Below are 19,950 nucleotides of genomic sequence, written 5' to 3'. Positions count from 1 at the left end.
GGTATCTAATGCGTCAATGTCTTTTATCTTTTCCCTATCTGTTCCATAACAACTGGAATCCTTTAGACAGTCAACACATTCTGTAGACAGGCTGGCACGACTTAATATTCACTTTTGTCCCACTGGCACAGAATAGAAGAGAAATTAAATGAGCGTACATTCTTATTAGACATGCAATATAGGTCAAAGGTCAGAAATTCTACTACAGTATTTAAATTCGGGGGAAGGAAGGCTTGAAAATAATTCAGTTCCCCAAGGAGTGAGCAGAAGGGAGAACCACCGGTGTAGAGCGAGGGGCTTCGGTCGGGATGATGAAATATGGAAACGGGTCAGGCAGAAGTTGAAGGTGGCGGACACAAACAGTGAAGGGATGGAGCAGCTGGAGTGCAAAGTTAGAGGACAAAATGGATGAGGAGGACAAAGAATAAATAGGAGAGTGTGTCTTAGGTCTCCATTTTGTATTTCACCGTCTCCAAGGCAACCTCATTCTCTGACATTCCTGTCACAAATACACCACGCACGCACACACACACACACACACACACACACACACCACGCACACACACACACACACACACACACACACACACACACACACACACACACACACACACACACACACACACACACACACACACACACACATGCTTTATTGTCCTGTTATTATTGAAAGAGGAGGAGGGTCATGGCTGCACAAGTTACACGTGCTAGAGGAGCACAAACAAATGAACAGTGGAAGCTTTCGGACATTCCGTGAATCACGTCTGCGGCTTGATGAAGAGAGACATGATCCAAACAAACAAGTCGACACCTCTCCCACACAACAGTCTCTCTCTTCTTCTTCCACCTGTCGCCTTCCACCATCTCCATGATCAGACATGTCTTTGTGTGTGCAGTGTGTATGTACAGTATATTTATGCCTTTCCATTTCTCGTGTCAGTTTTTCATCAAGCAGAGCCGTAGCGACTTGTGTCGTCGATATCCTTTGTCTTGGTGCCTTGGGTGTGCTTTTGGAAGTAGCATAAACGCCACGTATTGTAAGTGGAGCGCAATCAGTGTTTTGTCATCACAGCTAAATCGCTGCTGAAACATCACAACAAAAGCTTGTTCACACCGTAGACTGGTTTTGTAATAAAGCAATCACTGGGATTGGTGCAGCTTTCAAGGCAGACGTGGTGAGTCTTTTTGTAGCGAGTTGACGTATCAACAAACAACCATCTGCTTTCCACGCCGCTGACAAAAAGAAGGTTCCGGGCAGGGTGGGGATCGCTTTGACAGAAGCACGCGTCGTGACGCATCCCCCCCCCCCCCCCCCCCCCCCCCCCCCGAGGCCTAACAAGGCACGGCTCCAAGCTAAGAACACCTGAGTCTCTTGGCAAGGTCTATTTGGTAATCACGTTTTTTTCAGCCGCTTTCAGAATTGCCAACAGCAGCTTTCCTTGGCAAATATCCTTGAGGGTCACCAGACGCCCTTAAAGGCCTACTGAAATGATTTTTTTTATTTAAACGGGGATAGCAGATCCATTCTATGTGTCATACTTGATCATTTCGCGATATTGCCATATTTTGGCTGAAAGGATTTAGGGGAGAACATCGACGATAAAGTTCGCAACTTTTGGTCGCTGATAAAAAAAAGCCTTGCCTGTACCGGAAGTAGCGTGACATCACAGGTTGAAAGGCTCCTCACATTTCCCCATTGTTTACACCAGCAGCGAGAGCGATTCGGACCGAGAAAGCGACGATTACCCCATTAATTTGAGCCAGGATGAAAGATTCGTGGATGAGGAACGTGAGAGTGACGGACTCGAGTGCAGTGCAGGACGTATCTTTTTTCGCTCTGACCGTAACTTAGGTACAAGCTGGCTCATTGGATTCCACACTCTCTCCTTTTTCTATTGTGGATCACGGATTTGTATTTTAAACCACCTGGGATACTATATCCTCTTGAAAATGAGAGTCGAGAACACGAAATGGACATTCACAGTGACTTTTATTTCCACGACAATACATCGGTGAAGCACTTTAGCTACGGAGCTAACGTGATAGCATCGTGCTTAAATGCAGATAGAAACTAAAGAAATAAGCCCCTGACTGGAAGGATAGACAGCAGATCAACAATACTATTATTACTTCTACTATCAGGACACACCGAACCAAACACTGGACATGTAGCCACACGGTTAATGCTGTGCCGCCTGTCGAAGCCTAGCAATGCTGTTGCTAACGACGCCATTGAAGCTAACTTAGCTACGGGACCTCGTCAGAGCTATGATAAAAAACATTAGCTATCCACCTACGCCAGCCCTCATCTGCTCATCAACACCCGTGCTCACCTGCGTTCCAGCGATCGACGGCCCGACGAAGGACTTCACCCGATCATCGATGCGTTCGGCGGCTAGCGTCGGATAGCACGTCTGCTATCCAAGTCAAAGTCCTCCTGGTTGTGTTGCTGCAGCCAGCCGCTAATACATCGATCCCACCTACAGCTTTCTTCTTTGCAGTCTTCATTGTTCATTAAACAAATTGCAAAAGATTCACCAACACAGATGTCCAGAATACTGTGGAATTTTGCGATGAAAACAGAGCTGTTTGCATTGTGATACAATGTGTCCGAATACTTCAGTTTCAACCATTGACGTCACGCGCATACGTCATCATACATAGACGTTTTCAAGCGGAAGTTTCCCGGGAAATGTAAAATGTCACTTTATAAGTTAACCCGGCCGTATTGGCATGTGTTGCAATGTTAAGATTTCATCATTGATATATAAACTATCAGACTGCGTGGTCGCTAGTAGTGGCTTTCAGTAGGCCTTTAACACACACAGTATGCCATACTTGCCAACCCTCCCGATTACTCCTGGAGACTCCCGAATTTCAGTGCCCCTCCCGAAAATCTCCCAGGGCAACCATTCTCCCGAATTTCTCCCGATTTCCACCCAGACAACAATATTGGGGGCGTGCCTTAAAGGCACTGCCTTTAGCGTCCTCTACAACCTGTCGTCACGTCCGCTTTTCCTCCATACAAACAGCGTGCCGGTCCAGTCACATAATATATAAATAATGATAAATGGGTTATACTTGTATAGCGCTTTTCTAACTTCAAAGTACTATAATATTTGCGACTTTTAAACACACATAAGTGAATGCAAGGCATACTTGGTCAACAGCCATACAGGTCACACTGAGGGTGGCCGTATAAACAACGTTAACACTGTTACAAATATGCGCCACACTGTGAACCCACACCAAACAAGAATGACTAACACATTTTGGGAGAACATCCGCACCGTAACACAACGTAAACACAACAGAAAAATACCCAGAAACCCTTGCAGCACTAACTCTTCCGGGACGCTACCATATACACCCCCTCTACCACCAACACCACCTCAATCCCCCCCCCCCCCCCACCCCCACCCCCCCATCCTCCATCTCCTGAATTCGGAGGTCTCAAGGTTGGCAAGTATGCAGTATGCACTATAAATAGCAAATAAAGGCAGAGCGACCATGAATTGATTAACGTGGACCCCGACTTAAACAAGTTTAAAAAACGTATTCGGGTGTTACCATTTAGTGGTCAATTGTACGGAATATGTACTGTACTGTGCAATCTACTAATACAAGTTTTAATCAATCAATCAATCAATCAATCAATCTTTCTTTATAAAGTGGTTTTCATATTTCAAAGTAGGGTTGCACGGTATACCGGTACTGGTATAGTATCGCGGTACTAATGTATCAAATGCAAAAAAAAAGCATGACGGCGCGTCGTCGTCACATCGTGATATTGCTGGTTTTGCGAATAATGTCCCTATTCTCCATAGAAGAGATCAAATTTGGTATTTTTTATAAACAACTGTAACATAGAAATGTTTGTCAACATTATTATGCTCCAGGCAAAAGACATTTCTACATCAATTGTTGATTTATGAAAGTTAGGCCTACATTTTCTAATTGGCTAAATGGTTTACAATTATCAATCAAATCTTGGAGAATGATTAAGAGTACAAAAACCCTTAAATTTATATTTTTGTTAAAAACATTTAAAGTGATTTAGGTAGCCCTTTATGTCATGTTTTGTTTTGTTTTTTGGGTCATATTTTTTATTATTATTATTTATTAATATTGAATACTTTATCTCAATCATCAATCAATGTTTATTTATATAGCCCTAAATCACAAGTGTCTCAAAGGGCTGCACAAGCCACAACGACATCCTCGGTACAGAGACCACATACAGGCAAGGAAAAACTCACCCCAGTGGGACGTCGATGTGAATGACTATGAGAAACCTTGGAGAGGACCGCATATGTGGGTAACCCCCCCCCTCTAGGGGAGACTGAAAGCAATGGATGTCGAGTGGGTCTGACATAATATTGTGAAAGTCCAGTCCACAGTGGATCCAACACATCAGCGAGAGTCCAGTCCATAGCGGAAACCGTCCCGAGCAGAGACGGGTCAGCAGCGCAGAGATGTCCCCAACCGATGCACAGGCTAGTGGTCCACCCGGGGTCCCGACTCTGGACAGCCAGCACTTCATCCATCTTCATCTGTATTTGCTTTTGTTTTCTTTCCTTGTTGTTGATAGTGCCTTGCCTGTCGTGTGAATTATAAATGTATGTTTGTTGTTGTTAATAAAAAATAATAATTAAAAAATAAAAACAAAATATATTTTATAAAGATGCCAAATGTAATCTCTTTTATCTCTGTACGCTTGTCTTTTAGCCAACCTCTGATCTCCTCCCAAAACAAATGTAAACTAACACATCATTAGCATGGTTTTTTTTGTACTTTTTTATTTTTTTCAAATTTTATAAACCTTTATTTATAAATTGCAACATTTACAAACAATTGAGAAATAATAATAATCAAAACAAGTACAAAAACAGTACAAAACAGCGCCAGGGGGTTGTAAACTCAATAAAGTAACTACAATAGAATGCAAACATATATATATATATATATATATATATATATATATATATATATATATATATATATATATATATATATATATATATATATATATATATATACATGTATATATATATATATATATATATATATATATATATAAACATGTATGTATATATATATATATATATATATATATATATATATATATATAAACATGTATGTATATATATATATATATATATATATATATATATAAACATGTATGTATATATATATATATATATATATATATAAACATGTATGTATATATATATATATATATATATATATATAAACATGTATATATATAAATATAAACATGTATGTATATATATATATATATATATATATATATAAACATGTATGTATATATATATATATATATATATATATATATATAAACATGTATGTATATATATATATATATAAACATGTAGGTATATATATATATATATATATATATATATATATATATATATATATATGTATATATATATATATATATATATATATATATATATATATATATATATATATATATATATATATATATATATATATATACATGTATGTATATATATATATAAAATTATCGGTATCGGTTTTTTATTATCTGTATCGTTTTTTTGGTGTTTTTTTTTGTTTTTTTGTTTTTTTACTAAATCCACATAAAAAACACAAGATACACTTACAATTAGTGCATAAACCCAAAAAACCTCCCTCCCCCATTTACACTCATTCACACAAAAGGGTTGTTTCTTTCTGTTATTAATATTCTGCTTCCTACATTATATATCAATATATATCAATACAGTCTGCAAGGGATACAGTCCGTAAGCACACATGATTGTGCGTGCTGCTGCTCCACTAATAGTACTAACCTTTAACACTTCATTTTACTCATTTTCATTCATTACTAGTTTCTATGTAACTGTTTTTATATTGTTTTACGTTCTTTTTTATTCAAGAAAATGTTTTTAATTTATTTATCTTATTTTATTATTATTTTTAAAAAAGTACCTTATCTTCACCATACCTGGTTGTCCAAATTAGGCATAATAATGTGTTAATTCCACGACTGTATATATCGGTTGATATCGGTATCGGTTGATATTGGTATCGGTAATTAAAGAGTTGGACAATATCGGAATATCGGATATCGGCAAAAAGCCATTATCGGACATCCCTAATATATATATTTATAACAAAGTGCAAATTATATACATATATATATATATATATATATATATATATATATATATATATATATATATATATATATATATATATATATATATATATATATATATATATATATATATATATATATATATATGTTCTAATTCTTTTTTAAAGGCACAAAAAACAGGTCGGGTATTGAGAAACTTACATTTATGAATATAAAACTTAGCCAATAGTACAATGAGTTTGCAAAGGTAAAATTCCTTTTCAAACTTTCTTTTACATCATTAGCATGTTTTAAAACATTTTGGACTTGTTTTCACGACACTGATTGGGCTCTCTCGGCCCACCAATGAAAAGGCAGGGCAGTGTCAGCTGACTCTGACGTCACTTTCCCTCGCCCCTCGGAGCAAGAGGACCTCTTCCGGGTGGTTTTGGTTGCGCGCCGCTTGTCCGCTCACCCTTCGGCCGAAATATAGCAAGCCCAAAATGTACTACAAGTTCAGCGGCATCACACAGAAGCTGGCCGGTTCTTCTGCCATGACGGCCTACATCCCGCAGGTAAGCTGGAAAATGGCACTGTGCTTTTTAAAGGCGGTCACGGTAAACGGTGACCTTCACGACCCTGCTTAGTTCTAACGCAGCTTTCATGAACTATTCATGCTCCATAAAGAGCCAGCTTTAAATTATATATATATTTTTTTTACAAATACTTTCTTGTGTTAAATTTACGTTGTTAGGTGAAATGTCCCAACAACCTTAACCTTTTACTGTCCTTAGTTGGTATTCAGGTCATTCCATTTATCACACAAGTAGCCTGCTGTGTTCATATTATGTAACATTTCATTAACCAAACGACATTTTGAACGGTTCTTTTTCTTTTCTCCCCCTTAATCTTTACATTGTAACAAAACGTTTAACCTTTAAGGCAGGGGTGTCAAACTCAAATACAGAGTGGGCCAAAATGTAAAAGTGAACAAAGCCGCGGGCCAAGGTTGAACAAATTAACCTTTTTGATAGGGACTCAAACAACTTTTGCATTCAATATTGAACAAGCAAGGCTTATATAACTTTATAGTGACACGCAAAATCGAGTTTCAAATAATAATAATAATAATTAAAAAATATCAATGGCATATCAAATACAATTTAAACAAAAATGGAATGCCTCTTTTCTATTTGTAGCCTTCTGAGGTAAATATCAACATTAACTTTTTCCACAGGCTAATAAATTTGAAAATAAAATAATGAATAAAACAACCATTCAGGACTTTAAACTGCTCAGTTTGCAACACACAGATCTAATCTGATGTGCCCAAGCCAGATACCTGCCATCTTTTCTTGGATGCTAGTTCATTAATGTCGGGGCTCAGGCTTTGAGCTGAGGCAACCCTCATTATCAAACAAAGGTGTTCATCAGTCTTTATATCTCGTATTCCACAGTCTTGGGGGCGTGCCTTACAGGCACTGCTTTTAACGTCCTCTACGAGCTGACGTCACGTCCGCTTTTCATGCCTTCTAACAACGTGCCCGCCCATTAGTGGCTCCTGTACGCACGCACACACACACGTAAATGCAAAGCATACTTCATCAACAGCGATACAGTTTACACTGAGAGTGGCCGTATAAGCAACTTTAACATTGTTAGAAATATACGCCACACTGTGAATCCACACCAAACAAGAATGACAAACACATTTTGGGAGAACATCCGCACAGTAACACAACATAAACACAACACAACAAATACCCACAACCCTTTGCAGCACTAACTCTTCCGGGACGCTACACACACACCTTATAGCATCCCGGAAGAGTTAGTGCTGCAAAGGGTCCTGGGTATTTGTTGTGTTGTGTTTATGTTGTGTTACTGTGCGGCTGTTCTCCCGAAATGTGTTTGTCATTCTTGTTTGGTGTGGATTCACAGTGTGGCGCATATTTGTAACAGTGTTAAAGTTGTTTATACCACCAACCCTCAGTGTAACCTGTATTGCTGAAGGTCAAGTATGCCTTGCATTCACTTCTGTGTGTGTGTCAAAGCCGCACTTATTATGTAACTGAGCCAGCACTCGTTGGACTGGGCGAAAAGGGGACGTTACAATTCTCGGGAGGGGCACTGAAATTTGGGCGTCTCCCGGGAGGTTTGGCAAGTATGAGAATTAGCGGTGTACCGCGGCACCGCCGCTGTATATAATCGGCGGGCCAGCTCTAGTGTTAACCCTGTAACACCCCTTGTTGTAAAATTACAACGTTACCTTTAACCATCCTAAAAAACAATCTGTTATATTTGTATTTATTTTTTTACCACATTTACATAGTCATTGGGTCGTATTGTTCAGTCTCACAAGGCTATTGGATCGTAAGTTTGTTTATAAGTCACACCTTCTGGCCATGAACTCACACAACCTCTCAAGGTTTCCTTCGAACAACATCTATTAGTTTCATTGGACTGGATTCATCAGATTCAAGTAAGTAAAATGTCTTTTATATATTTTTTTGTTGTGATTACAATGTCTAGAGCATGCACATATGTAGTTATTGTGGAACAGATGTATCAAATTTCATTTAGAGCACATATGTCAGAGTCAAGGCCCGCGGGCCATATCCGGCCCGCGAGAAGGTTTTTTACGGCCCTTGGGATGATCTTGATTTATTATTAGAACCGGCCCGCAGACCGCAGATCTTTTACACGCACCAAGCGGATGCCGGTCCAAGGTTCCGAAAGGGGGCGAGCGGCCCGCCGGGACGCGCCTGCCGGCCGAAGGGCTGCAGCCCGGCCGTCAGTCGCGGAGCCCGCCGTGCCACGTGCGCCAAGGGGGCGGGCCGAAACCCGGCCCCGAGGCCCTGAGACTTCTGCTTTGTTTCCCCAAACCGCGCGTCACCGCCGGGCCCGCACCACCGTCGGGCTGCAGCCCGAGCGTCGGTGGCGGAACCCGTCATGTGCCGCGCGCGCCAAGCGGAGCGGGGGGGTCAAGCGGGCCGAAACCCGCAGGCCACCCCCTCACCACGAGGCCCTGAGACTTCTGCGTTCGACCCCTACGCGCGGCCCGTCGGGACGCGCCCGCCGTCAAGCCACGAGGGCCAGCCGTCGGGTCGCGGAGCCCGCCGTGCCACGCGCGCCAAGGGGCGGGCCGAAACCAGCGGGGGGTTTCGGGCACCCAACTCGCCTCCCTCCCACGGAGGGAGGAGGGGGGTTTAATGTGAACATTACTGTGCAATCACATATTTAGAGTTTTTACTCAATTCAAGTTTAAAAGTTAAAGTTTAATATTTGTTTTCACTGCATGTTACTTCTCCTTAAACAAAGTGTTGTTTTTGATTTATAGATTTTTGCACTTTATTTTATTGTATTTCAATTTAATTATATTTTAAAAATATTTCAGTTGAGTGGATGATAGAAAATTGCTATTATTGTTTTTTTCTTTGAAGTAAATTTAGCCCACTTTTGCTAAAATAGAAAATATAGGCTACTGATGGTGCCTTGAATACCGATTTCTTTCATTTAATGTTCATGTTATGGGGATTTTTATATAAAGGAAATTTGTCTTTTGTGTCTGTTGAAAATTAAAGATTACTGACAGAGCCATAAGAAAATATTGCTTTATTTATCTGATCATATTGGAATATATTTGTTAGGTTTTCAGTAGGTTCAATTAGGTTCACTAGACTATATGCGTCATTTAAAAATTTTTCAATGAACATTCGAACAGTCCGGCCCTCGGCTTGTAGCTAAATTTTTTATTTGGCCCTCCGTCCATTTGACTTTGACACCCCTGATTTAGAGCTTGTTATATAATTGTTGCAATTATACAATACTGGGTGAATGTGGTAGTAACAATAGCTGGCTTGTTGCAGTGGGTTCAAACAGGTTGTATTCCCTCCACTACATCACTGCCTGAACTATTTTCTCTATACATGGATAGTATACATTCTACCCTTGTGTTGTGTTCAAATGCCTCCTACAACAACATCTAAAAGGTCAAAACATTTTTTTTTAGGTTTTCTATATCTGGGTCTTACAGGGTTAATTTGATATCACCTCACGGGCCAAGTGAAATTACGCGGCGGGCCAAATTTGCCCCGTAGGCCAGAGTTTGACACCCATGCTTTAAGGTGATGATCTCAATTAAATTGACTTTTGAGTGATTCTGCAACCTGAATTCAAAGCTCTTCAATTTGGTTCTTTATTAACCCTGAGAAGTCCAAGGTAGGATATGCATGCTTTTGTGGTCACCTTTTTTATATTTTAACATTAAAACTCCTCGGTTGGTTTGCTTTTTATTCAACATGACCTCACACTAGGGCTGGGCGATATGGACGAAAAAGTATATCTCGATATATTTTTGCTTAAACTTGATATTCGATATATAAAGTTAATGTTAACGTATCAATGATTGTCACACACACACACACACTAGGTGTGGTGAAATGTGTCCTCTGCATTTGACCCATCCCCTTGCTCACCCCCTGGGAGGTGAGGGGAGCAGTGAGCAGCAGCAGTTGCCGCGCCCGGGAATAATTTTTTGGTGATTTAACCCCCAATTCCAAGCCTTGATGCTGAGTGCCAAGCAGGGAGGTAATGGCTCCCATTTTTAAAGTCTTTGGTATGACTCGGCCGGGGTTTGAACTCACAACCTACCCATCTCAGGGTGGACACTCTAACCACTAGGCCACTGAGTGTGTGTGTGTGTGTGTGTGTGTGTGTGTGTGTGTGTGTGTGTGTGTGTGTGTGTGTGTGTGTGTGTGTGTGTGTGTGTGTGTGTGTGTGTGTGTGTGTGTGTGTGTGTGTGTGTGTGTGTGTGTGTGTGTGTGTGTGTGTGTGTGTGTGTGTGTGTGTGTATGTGTATATATATATATCTATATATCTATCTGTCTATATTTGTCAGTGAAAGTATACATATAAAGATATTAATTTCTGAGCGAGATTCACTAAAATTGCAGTGAATGACAACTGTACTGTAAACAGTCAGTGACACACACTTTAGTTGAATGGATAAAACAGTTGTCTGTGTTATGACCAGTAGGGTGTTATAACAATGCTGAAAGACGATTACTGTCACCGGGGGAGACTCACCAATTGGGTCAAGTGTGTTGCTGAGCTTTCTAAATCCGGGCTTTTCAACCACACTAACTGAGGCCATGTCCTTCGCTATGTGGTAGGTCACTGCGGACGTTATCGCCTTCTGTTTTTGACTATTTTTTTCATACATTGTGGATCTGGAAATGGAAGACGCCAGGCTCAATTGGGTCAGTGCTGATTGCTTTCGGCATTTTGTTGGGTGTGGCACCAACCAGAGATGTCGACATGCTGAGTTTCAAGCACTCTTCATTCTCTAGCGGGTGACTTTTCAAATGATGGTACAAATTAGTAGTGCCGCTACTTTTTGTAGCAACGCTTTTGCCACATACTTCACATATTACGGTTGTCTGTTCAACATCTTCCCGCTTGAAGCCAAACCACCGCCAGACGATGGACCCCATGCTGTTTTTCTAGAGAATTAATTCTTCTTCCTCCATTTGTTACCAGATTCGCACCTTCTCTCTCTCGTATTACCACTCGCACCGCTCTCCACTTGCACCACCTGCCACTGCTAACGTGACCCATGCCGCTACCTCTCTGCTCGGCGAGGGGTATGACGTTGCACGAGCGACAGTATGTGACGTATGTAACAAGGTGCGCTTGTTTTACATCCCTGTGAGAAGGAGAGACTAGAAAGAGTGAGAAAAGCCTGTAGTGTAATGCCCGCAGCTAAAAGCAACTGCGTGAGAACGTATACTCACGAAATAGTCATTTTCTGCATCGCACAGAGACAAACCTGCGATATATCGCCCAGCCCTACCTCACTCGTGTGACTGTAGTTATTTTTTCATTTTGTATTCACACTAGGGCCGGGCGATATGGCTGAAAACTATAATGAAACAAGTGTTTTATATTGGCCGATATTGAGTATTATTTATATTTTTTTAATGATTTATTGAAAATAAGGACCAAAAGTTAAATGTAAAAAAAAATGTATTTAAAATGTAACCTTCCTCTGATTATAACCCCCTCAGCTGTCAAGGTGGAAAGGAAAGGAAATGTCAACACAACCATGGAAAACAATCGATGTAAACAACATTCTAAAATCGCATTAAACACTTAATAATAAGCTCTTAAAATGAAGGTGTAAAAATGAAGAATACATAAGAAATGCGTAAAAAGGTATAACAAAATAGTGCAAAGTGGGAAAACTTGAACGTAGAGAAACTTTAGAACTATTTTCTACAGGTGTAGTGCCAAGAAGTTACGGTTTAGCAGAGCAGTGAGCGCGAAGGTGATGTGCTCCTTGGTGTGACTACAGTCCGTTTTTAAAATATTGGAAAAACTGCCATACTGTCGAGGTGACTTTTCCTCTATTATCATCAATTTTCTCATGTGTATGTTCTCTTTTCACTCTATGCAAACTTGTCACTTCCACTCATCAGGGATTACTTATTGCGTTGCTTGGTTACCAGAGGGTGAATGCCTTTGTTCATGCAACCAACTTTGCTTTGCGCCTTCTCGTTTCTCAAAAAAACCCCACATATTTTCCCGACTATAGAGCACACCGGTATATACTCCGCACCCACTAAATAAAAAAATTCAAACATTTCCAAATATTAGCCGCTGATATATATACGTTGACAAAACAAGTCATTTACACAGAAAGATTTTTGTAAATGTTCATTTATATACCTTAATTGTTTCCAAACGGTGTCTGTACAACGGCTGATCAAAAAAAAAAAAAACAGAAGTCATGGTCATGGACCCACCAGCTGCGGAAGCTAGCTCTCCAATCAACTAAACAGACTTAATAACTCTACGGTGACTTGAATTTGTCGGGTAGCACCAAATCTATTTGTGGCGGTCCAAATGTATTCAAACGCTTTGAAATGTTTTTCAAATACTGGTTCATGATGCGATCGCAGTAGTACAAAACCTCGTATTATGAAATCATTTAAAATGGATTGATTATGCCGATAAGTGAAGAATCCAGGACGACATCACAGCATACTAGGGGTGTAACGGTACACAAAAATTTTGGTTTGGTACGTACCTCGGTTTAGAGGTCACGGTTCGGTTCATTTTCGGTACAGTAAGAAAACAACAAAATATACATTTTTGGGTTATTTATTGACCAAATTTGCAAAATCTTCCACCAAAAATATTTTTCGTAGTGTAATATTTGATGTGAAGTAATGGGAACCTTGGATAGGTCAATAATTCATAATAACATTGATTTTGATTCAATATTATGTTTTGAGCAATGACAGTTTGAAAGAAAAAAAAAACAGCTTTGTTTTATTAGTCAACATTGCAACTTTTTCTAAATTACATTTAACCTTTAAGCCTTTTTATTTCACCTTTGTTATGTTTTTGTTTATTTTAATAGTATTTTTAGAATGTGCCGCGGGCCTTTAAAACATTAGCTGTGGGCCGCAAATGGCCTCCGGGGCACACTTTTGACACCCCTGCTATAAATAATAAAAAATTAAATGTGATAAATCTATGGATAAAAAGGCGACGCATGTGCGTTTATCATAACTCTCTCTGTCTCTGCCCCTCCCTCACCAATGCTGCTGCACGCACAATTTATTTTGTTTTTAACCCCTTCTTAACCCTGAACGTACATAGAAAATACACGCAATCCTAACTCAAAATGCCGGACATTTGAGGCATTTAAGAAACTCCGCCCTGACAGCCCCGCAGAAGAGGACATGTCTGGTGAAAAGAGGACGTATGGTCAGTCTATCCTAGCCCGTTAGCTGCTAGCATGCCGTGTGTTGTGCATTGTTTACACAACGTGCGTTACGCTACTTAATATGTCCGTGTGGAAACTCTTTCTGTACACCTCCAAACCGAACCGGAGCCCCCGTACCAAAACGGATCAATACAAATACACGTACCGTTACACCCCTACAGCATACTATAGCAAACTTCAGCTCCTGTGCACTTTGAGCTAAGGTGGATTACTTACCCTAACCTTAACCTAACCCTAACCTTTTATCACTAAAAACGTTAACTATCCTGAATGAGCTGCGCATTTGACCCTTTTGTGTTCGAGTCTGTTAAGAAATGGCAGGATCCTAACAACAAGGACGATACACACATTCGTAGCAAATTTGCTCTATTTAAAGCTGGCTTCTGAATCAGTTGAGTCATACGTATCTTCGTTGGAGGGGGGTCTTCAGTGGAGGGGGGTCTTTCCGGGCCTTTGGTCGCTCCTCCTGCACACACCACAGCTGTGAATGTGTCACATCTTAGCACCTTCGCTCTTCCACCCCTGCGCTGTAATTATCACCTTTGCAGGCATGTCACGTGACTTAGAAATTATTTTTGAAACGCGGCATGCGCTCGCCCCGGAGGTGACGAGCATGTCATTGGCGGTCGATAACAGTCCCGAGTCGTGTTGTTTTGACTGCATTGCTATATGTGTATTATAAGCACGTGCAGCTAATAAGGCTGGCTGAACGTGGCAAAAATAATATTCACGATTATTTTGATTGATATTGAAATCGCTATTAAATGGCACAGCTAATCATGAATTTGAACGACCAAAATAATTTGAAAGAACTGGATATAAATCAGTAACAAATAAACAAGTAAAATAACAATAGGTACAACAATAAATAAAAAATAATATGACAAAACAATAAAATTCAGTTACTCATGTGCATTTTTTACCTTTTTACACTTATTTTACCACTATGGAGTGCATGCTTTTTGTGTCATAAATAACATTTTATAAAATCTATCAATTAATCAAAAATTATTTGTACAGCTTTTAATCACAAGTGTCTCAAAGGGCTTCCCCTGATCGTAATCCACAAAAATGTGTTAATGAAACGCAAAAATCGTCACATGTATTGGTGGAATACATCTTTGGAGAATTTTGAGTACCATATTTTCCGGACTTTAAGGCGCACTTAAAATAAATAGTTTCCCCTCAAAAGTCGACAGTGCGCTTTATAACCCGGTGCGCCTAATGCACGGAATAATCCTGCTTTTGCTTACCGACCTCAAAGCTATTTTATTTGGTACATGGTGTAATAAGTGTGACCAGTAGATGGCAGTCACACATAACAGATACGTGTAGACTGCAATATGACTCAAGTAAACACCACCAACATTTTATATGTTCCATTGAAAATATAGAACATTACACACGGTTAAGGCTGAAACGACGCGTCGACGTAGTCGACGTCATCGGTTACGTAAATACGTCGACGCCGTTTTTGTGCGTCGGCGCGTCGCATATTTACGTCACACTACCGTCATGGCGGAGCGCAAAGCAGACTGTGCGAGCGAGGGGAAAAACGCACGCCAAAAGTCGTCAAAAGTGTGGGAGTATTTCAACACACAGCCTAATAATATTGTTGTATGCACACTGTGTCGAGCGGAAATGGCCTATCATAGCAGCACAACGGCTATGAACGAACATTTGAAAAGAAAACCATCAACCATCAACTAGTCAATCGTCCGCGTTAACATACGTTGTCATCATTACACAAAAACATGAATATGTCATTTGTATCTGCTAGGGGTGTAACGGTATATGTTTTGTATTGAACCGTTTCGGTACGGAGCTTTCGGTTCGGTACGGGGGTGTACCGAACAAGTTTCTAAGCTAAAGCTAACTTTAGCTGCTAAAGTCTTAACAAGTTGCTTTGCTCCTCTGTCTCAGCACGCAGCATTGTCCCACCCATACAACCATCTGATTGGTACACACGAAGCATTATCAGCCAATCAGCAGTGCGTATTCATAGCGCATGTAGTCAGCGCTTCAGCGTGGAGCAGATAGGTGTTTAGCAGGTGAGCATCAGGCAGCGGACTCTCCCCAAATGATAATAAACACCTCCCAGTCAACTACTAGTAACATCACTATGAGCCCGTTGACCTACTAGAAACTTAAACTGCAGCTCAGCTCGCTCGCAGTCCTGGTTTAAGGTGAAGGCTAATTAGCTCTCAGTTCCAGCCACATCGACCCCTTCTGAGCGCCTATTTTCAGCTGCTGGGAATATTGTAAACAAGAAAAGAAGCAAGCAAGTAGACATGCTAACCTTTCTTCATTACAACTGTTAGTCACTCACTGGAATGAGTAGAATTGGTTATTGTGTACTGTGTTGGACTGGATGTTTATTTTGCACATTTTAAAAGCAATACTTAATGTTTACAGTGCTCCAGAATATTTAGATTGGCACTTTTTTGTATTGGATGTTTATCTTTATTTTTGCACATTTTAGCAAATAAGCAATACTTTCACTTTTGTTGAAATGTTTACACTGTTGTTACAGAATATTTCGTTTTGCACTTTTTTGTATTGGATGTTTATCTTTATTTTTGCACATTTTAAAGCAAAATAAGCAATACTTTTACTTTTGAAATGCTTATACTATTGCAGAATATTAAGATTTGCACTGGATGTTGACTTTTATATTTGCACATTAAAAAGCAAATAAGCTACTTTAAATTTTGTTAAATGTTAAAAGTTTTAAATGTTTACATTGTTACAGAATATTTTGTCATGTTGTCAATGTTGACTGAGTGGCCATACTTTTTTTTTTGTAAATAAAAGCCATGCCTTTTGAAAAAACTGGCCTACTTTTATTTTTTCATCTTCATTTTAAATAAAATAAAATAAAAAATAATCGGTAAAAGGAAAAATAATCTATAGATGAATCGTAAAAATAATCTATAGATTAACCGATTAATCGAAAAAATAATCTATAGATTAATCGATAGAAAAATAATCGTTAGCTGCAGCCTTACACACGGTACCCAAAAACCTATCAAAATGTTTTAGTACGACTTTGGTAAGCTATGAGGCCGCACCGCTTGATGGATTGTACTGTGCTTCAACATACAAGTATTATTATGGTGTGTGTATAAGGTAAGACATATTATCTGGCGTTTTCGCAACATTATGCGAAAGCAACTTTTCTTACCTTCTGGTACCTGCTAAATTAGGAGCCTTTGTTTGCTTACTTACTACTAAAAGACTAGTGGTCTTGTATGTTCACTATTTTATTTAAGGACAAACTAGCAATAAGAAACATGTGTTTAATGTACCGTAAGGTTTTTTGTTCAAATAAAGCCAATAATGCAATTTTTTGTGGTCCCCTTTATTTAGAAAAGTATTGAAAAGTACCAAAAAGTATCGAAATACATTTTGGTACTGGGACAACACTACAGAATTCACCAAAGATGTTCGGGAAAAACTGGCTTATTTTGTTTGGATTAAAGTATGCTTTGTAGAGATGTCCGATAATATCGGCCGATAAATGCTTTAAAATGTAATATCGGAAATAATCTGTATCGGTTTCAAAAAGTAAAATTTATGACTTTTTAAAAGGCCGCTGTGTACACGGACGTAGGGAGAAGTACAGAGCGCCAGTAAACCTTAAAGGCACTGCCTTTGCGTGCCGGCCCAGTCACATAATATTTTCACACACACAAGTGAATGCAAGGCATACTTGGTCAACAGCCATACAGGTCACACTGAGGGTGGCCATATAAACAACTTTAACACTGTTACAAATATGCGCCACACTGTGAACCCACACCAAACAGGAATGACAAACACATTTCGGGAGAACATCCGCACCGTAACACAACAAAACAAATACCCAGAACCCCTTGCAGCACTAACTCATCCGGGACGCTACAATACACCCCCCCCGCTACTCCCTAACCCCCCCCCCCCCCACACCTCAACTTCCTCATGCTCTCTCAGGGAGAGCATGTCCAAAATTCCAAGCTGCTGTTTTGAGGCATGTTAAAAAAAAAAAATGCACTTTGTGACTTCAATAATAAATATGGCAGTGCCATGTTGGCATTTTTTTTCCATAACTTGAGTTGATTTCTTTTGGAAAACCTTGTTACATTGTTTAATGCATCCAGCGGGGCATCACAACAAAATTAGGCATAATAATGTGCTAATTCCGCGACTGTATATATCGGTATCGGTTGATACCGGAATCGGTAATTAAGAGTTGGACAATATCGGATATCGGCAAAATGTGCTTTGAAAATAAAATGTACAAAAATGAGTTATAAAACAAAAAGGTACAAGGTTTAAAAACCTCTAATGGGCAATTTAACTTCGCTTTTTTTTTTCTTCTTGGTTTGACATTTTCTCGTGTTTTTTTTCCACAGGGTCTGAGGCCAAGTGTACCAACAGAATCCCCTTCCATGATCTTTGCCACACCCACCAAGGTGGTGTCGGAGCGCGGGGCCGTGGTGGAGTACTTGGGGGCCAACAAGGTGCCTGACTTGCAGAGGATATTCCAGGTACAAATCCCGCACGAGTCGCACATGTAGTGCAATAATGCATTATTGACGGTTTCCTTTTCAACGTCCTGCGCCCTCACCCACCACCCTCACCCCTGCAGACGCCAGATGGCCTCCCCGTTCACATGAAGCGTGGGGTCCCTGACAAGCTGCTGTACCGCACCACCATGGCCCTGACCGTCGGAGGGGTTCTTTACTGCCTGGTGGCTCTTTACATGGCGGCCCAGCCCAGAAACAAGTGACCCGCGCCAACCCTCACTTGACACTTTTATTCGCAGCCACGTTTCCACCAAGCGGTCCAAAAAAAGTTTCTATTGCACGTCCAATGTTGTAACAGCGGTAAGGAGAAAACTGCTTAGTGCTGATGAGTCCTTTGTAAATAACAGTACGACAAATCTAACACATGACTTTTGCGCCAACAGCTGAGAACATTTTAGGTAAAGAAACCAATCATGACACTTCAAAGCAGCCACTGCCTAGAGGTTGCTTACAGCCACAGCTGCTAATGGCAAATGTTCTGCCGCAAACACAAGGTGAGGCACCAAGCAATCGGACAAAAGTAAAAAAAAAAAGAAAAAAAGCAGGACATTTTGACGCCCAAAATGAGACAAACTGTACTGCTTGGTGGAAACCGGGTTCAATTTGACATCATGTCAACCCAGCGTTTAGCCCCGCCCTCTTTCCTACGGCTCGGAACCCTCAGCAATCACAAATGACCATTGTCTCACACACAAATACAATATCACCATTTTTTTGTAAAAAAAAAAAAAAAGATATTTACTTAAATAAACTTCAAGGGAAACCGGGTAAAAGTTGTCCATTCTTATTTTTCCTTACTGGGGATGGGTACCGAATCCGGAATTTGCATAAAATCCAGCGATGTCATATTACTAGAGATGTCTGATAATGGCTTTTTTGCCGATATCCGATATTGTCCAACTCTTAATTACCGATTCCTATATCAACCGATACCGATATATACAGTCGCGGAATGAACACATTATTATGCCTAATTTTGTTGTGATGCCCCGCTGGATGCATTAAACAATGTAACAAGGTTTTTCAAAATAAATCAACTCAAGTTATGTAAAAAAATGCCAACATGGCACTGCCATATTTATTATTGAAGTCACAAAGTGCATGATTTTTTTTAACATGCCTCAAAACAGCAGCTTGGAATTTGGGACATGCTCTCCCTGAGAGAGCATGAGGAGGTTGAGGTGGGCGGGGTGTGTATATTGTAGCGTCCCGGAAGAGTTAGTGCTGCAAGGGGTTCTGGGTATTTGTTCTGTTGTGTTTATGTTGTGTTACGGTGCGGATGTTCTCCCGAAATGTGTTTGTCATTCTTGTTTGGTGTGGGTTCACAGTGTGGCGCATATTTGTAACAGTGTTAAAGTTGTTTATACGGCAACCCTCAGTGTGACCTGTATGGCTGTTGACCAAGTATGCCTTGCATTCACTTGTGTGTGTGAAAAGCCGTAGATATTATGTGACTGGGC

At 40.1% G+C, this 19,950-nt stretch overlaps 1 protein-coding gene across 2 annotated transcripts; it reads left to right on the top strand.

The window, feature by feature from the left end:
• Positions 1-6,532: 6,532 nt before the first annotated feature.
• Positions 6,533-19,186, top strand: LOC133654944 (cytochrome c oxidase subunit 7A-related protein, mitochondrial). Of its 2 annotated transcripts, XR_009826910.1 has the most exons (4): positions 6,533-6,702; positions 18,317-18,451; positions 18,553-18,790; positions 18,874-19,186. XR_009826910.1 is itself a non-coding variant. In XM_062054820.1 (3 exons), exons 1-3 carry the CDS (start codon positions 6,631-6,633, stop codon positions 18,691-18,693), a joined length of 348 nt encoding a protein of 115 aa, XP_061910804.1. In that variant the 5' UTR covers positions 6,533-6,630; the 3' UTR covers positions 18,694-19,186. The 2 variants fall into 2 exon arrangements, 1 of the variants encoding a protein (XP_061910804.1); XM_062054820.1 differs by having other exon boundaries at positions 18,553-19,186.
• Positions 19,187-19,950: the final 764 nt, after the last annotated feature.

Source organism: Entelurus aequoreus, linkage group LG08 (assembly GCF_033978785.1).
Source record: "Entelurus aequoreus isolate RoL-2023_Sb linkage group LG08, RoL_Eaeq_v1.1, whole genome shotgun sequence".
Classification (NCBI taxonomy): Eukaryota; Metazoa; Chordata; class Actinopteri; order Syngnathiformes; family Syngnathidae; genus Entelurus; species Entelurus aequoreus.
Note: the sequence above shows the minus strand (reverse complement) of the source record. Positions and strands in the feature narration are given on the sequence as shown.

Excerpts from the sequence above, each read along its gene's own strand:
- LOC133654944 (XM_062054820.1), top strand. The coding sequence starts at position 6,631 with ATGTACTACAAGTTCAGCGGCATCACACAGAAGCTGGCCGGTTCTTCT. Across the intron at positions 6,703-18,316 it reads TGACGGCCTACATCCCGCAG|GGTCTGAGGCCAAGTGTACC; the intron begins GTAAGCTGGAAA and ends TTTTTTCCACAG. Across the intron at positions 18,452-18,552 it reads ACTTGCAGAGGATATTCCAG|ACGCCAGATGGCCTCCCCGT; the intron begins GTACAAATCCCG and ends TCACCCCTGCAG.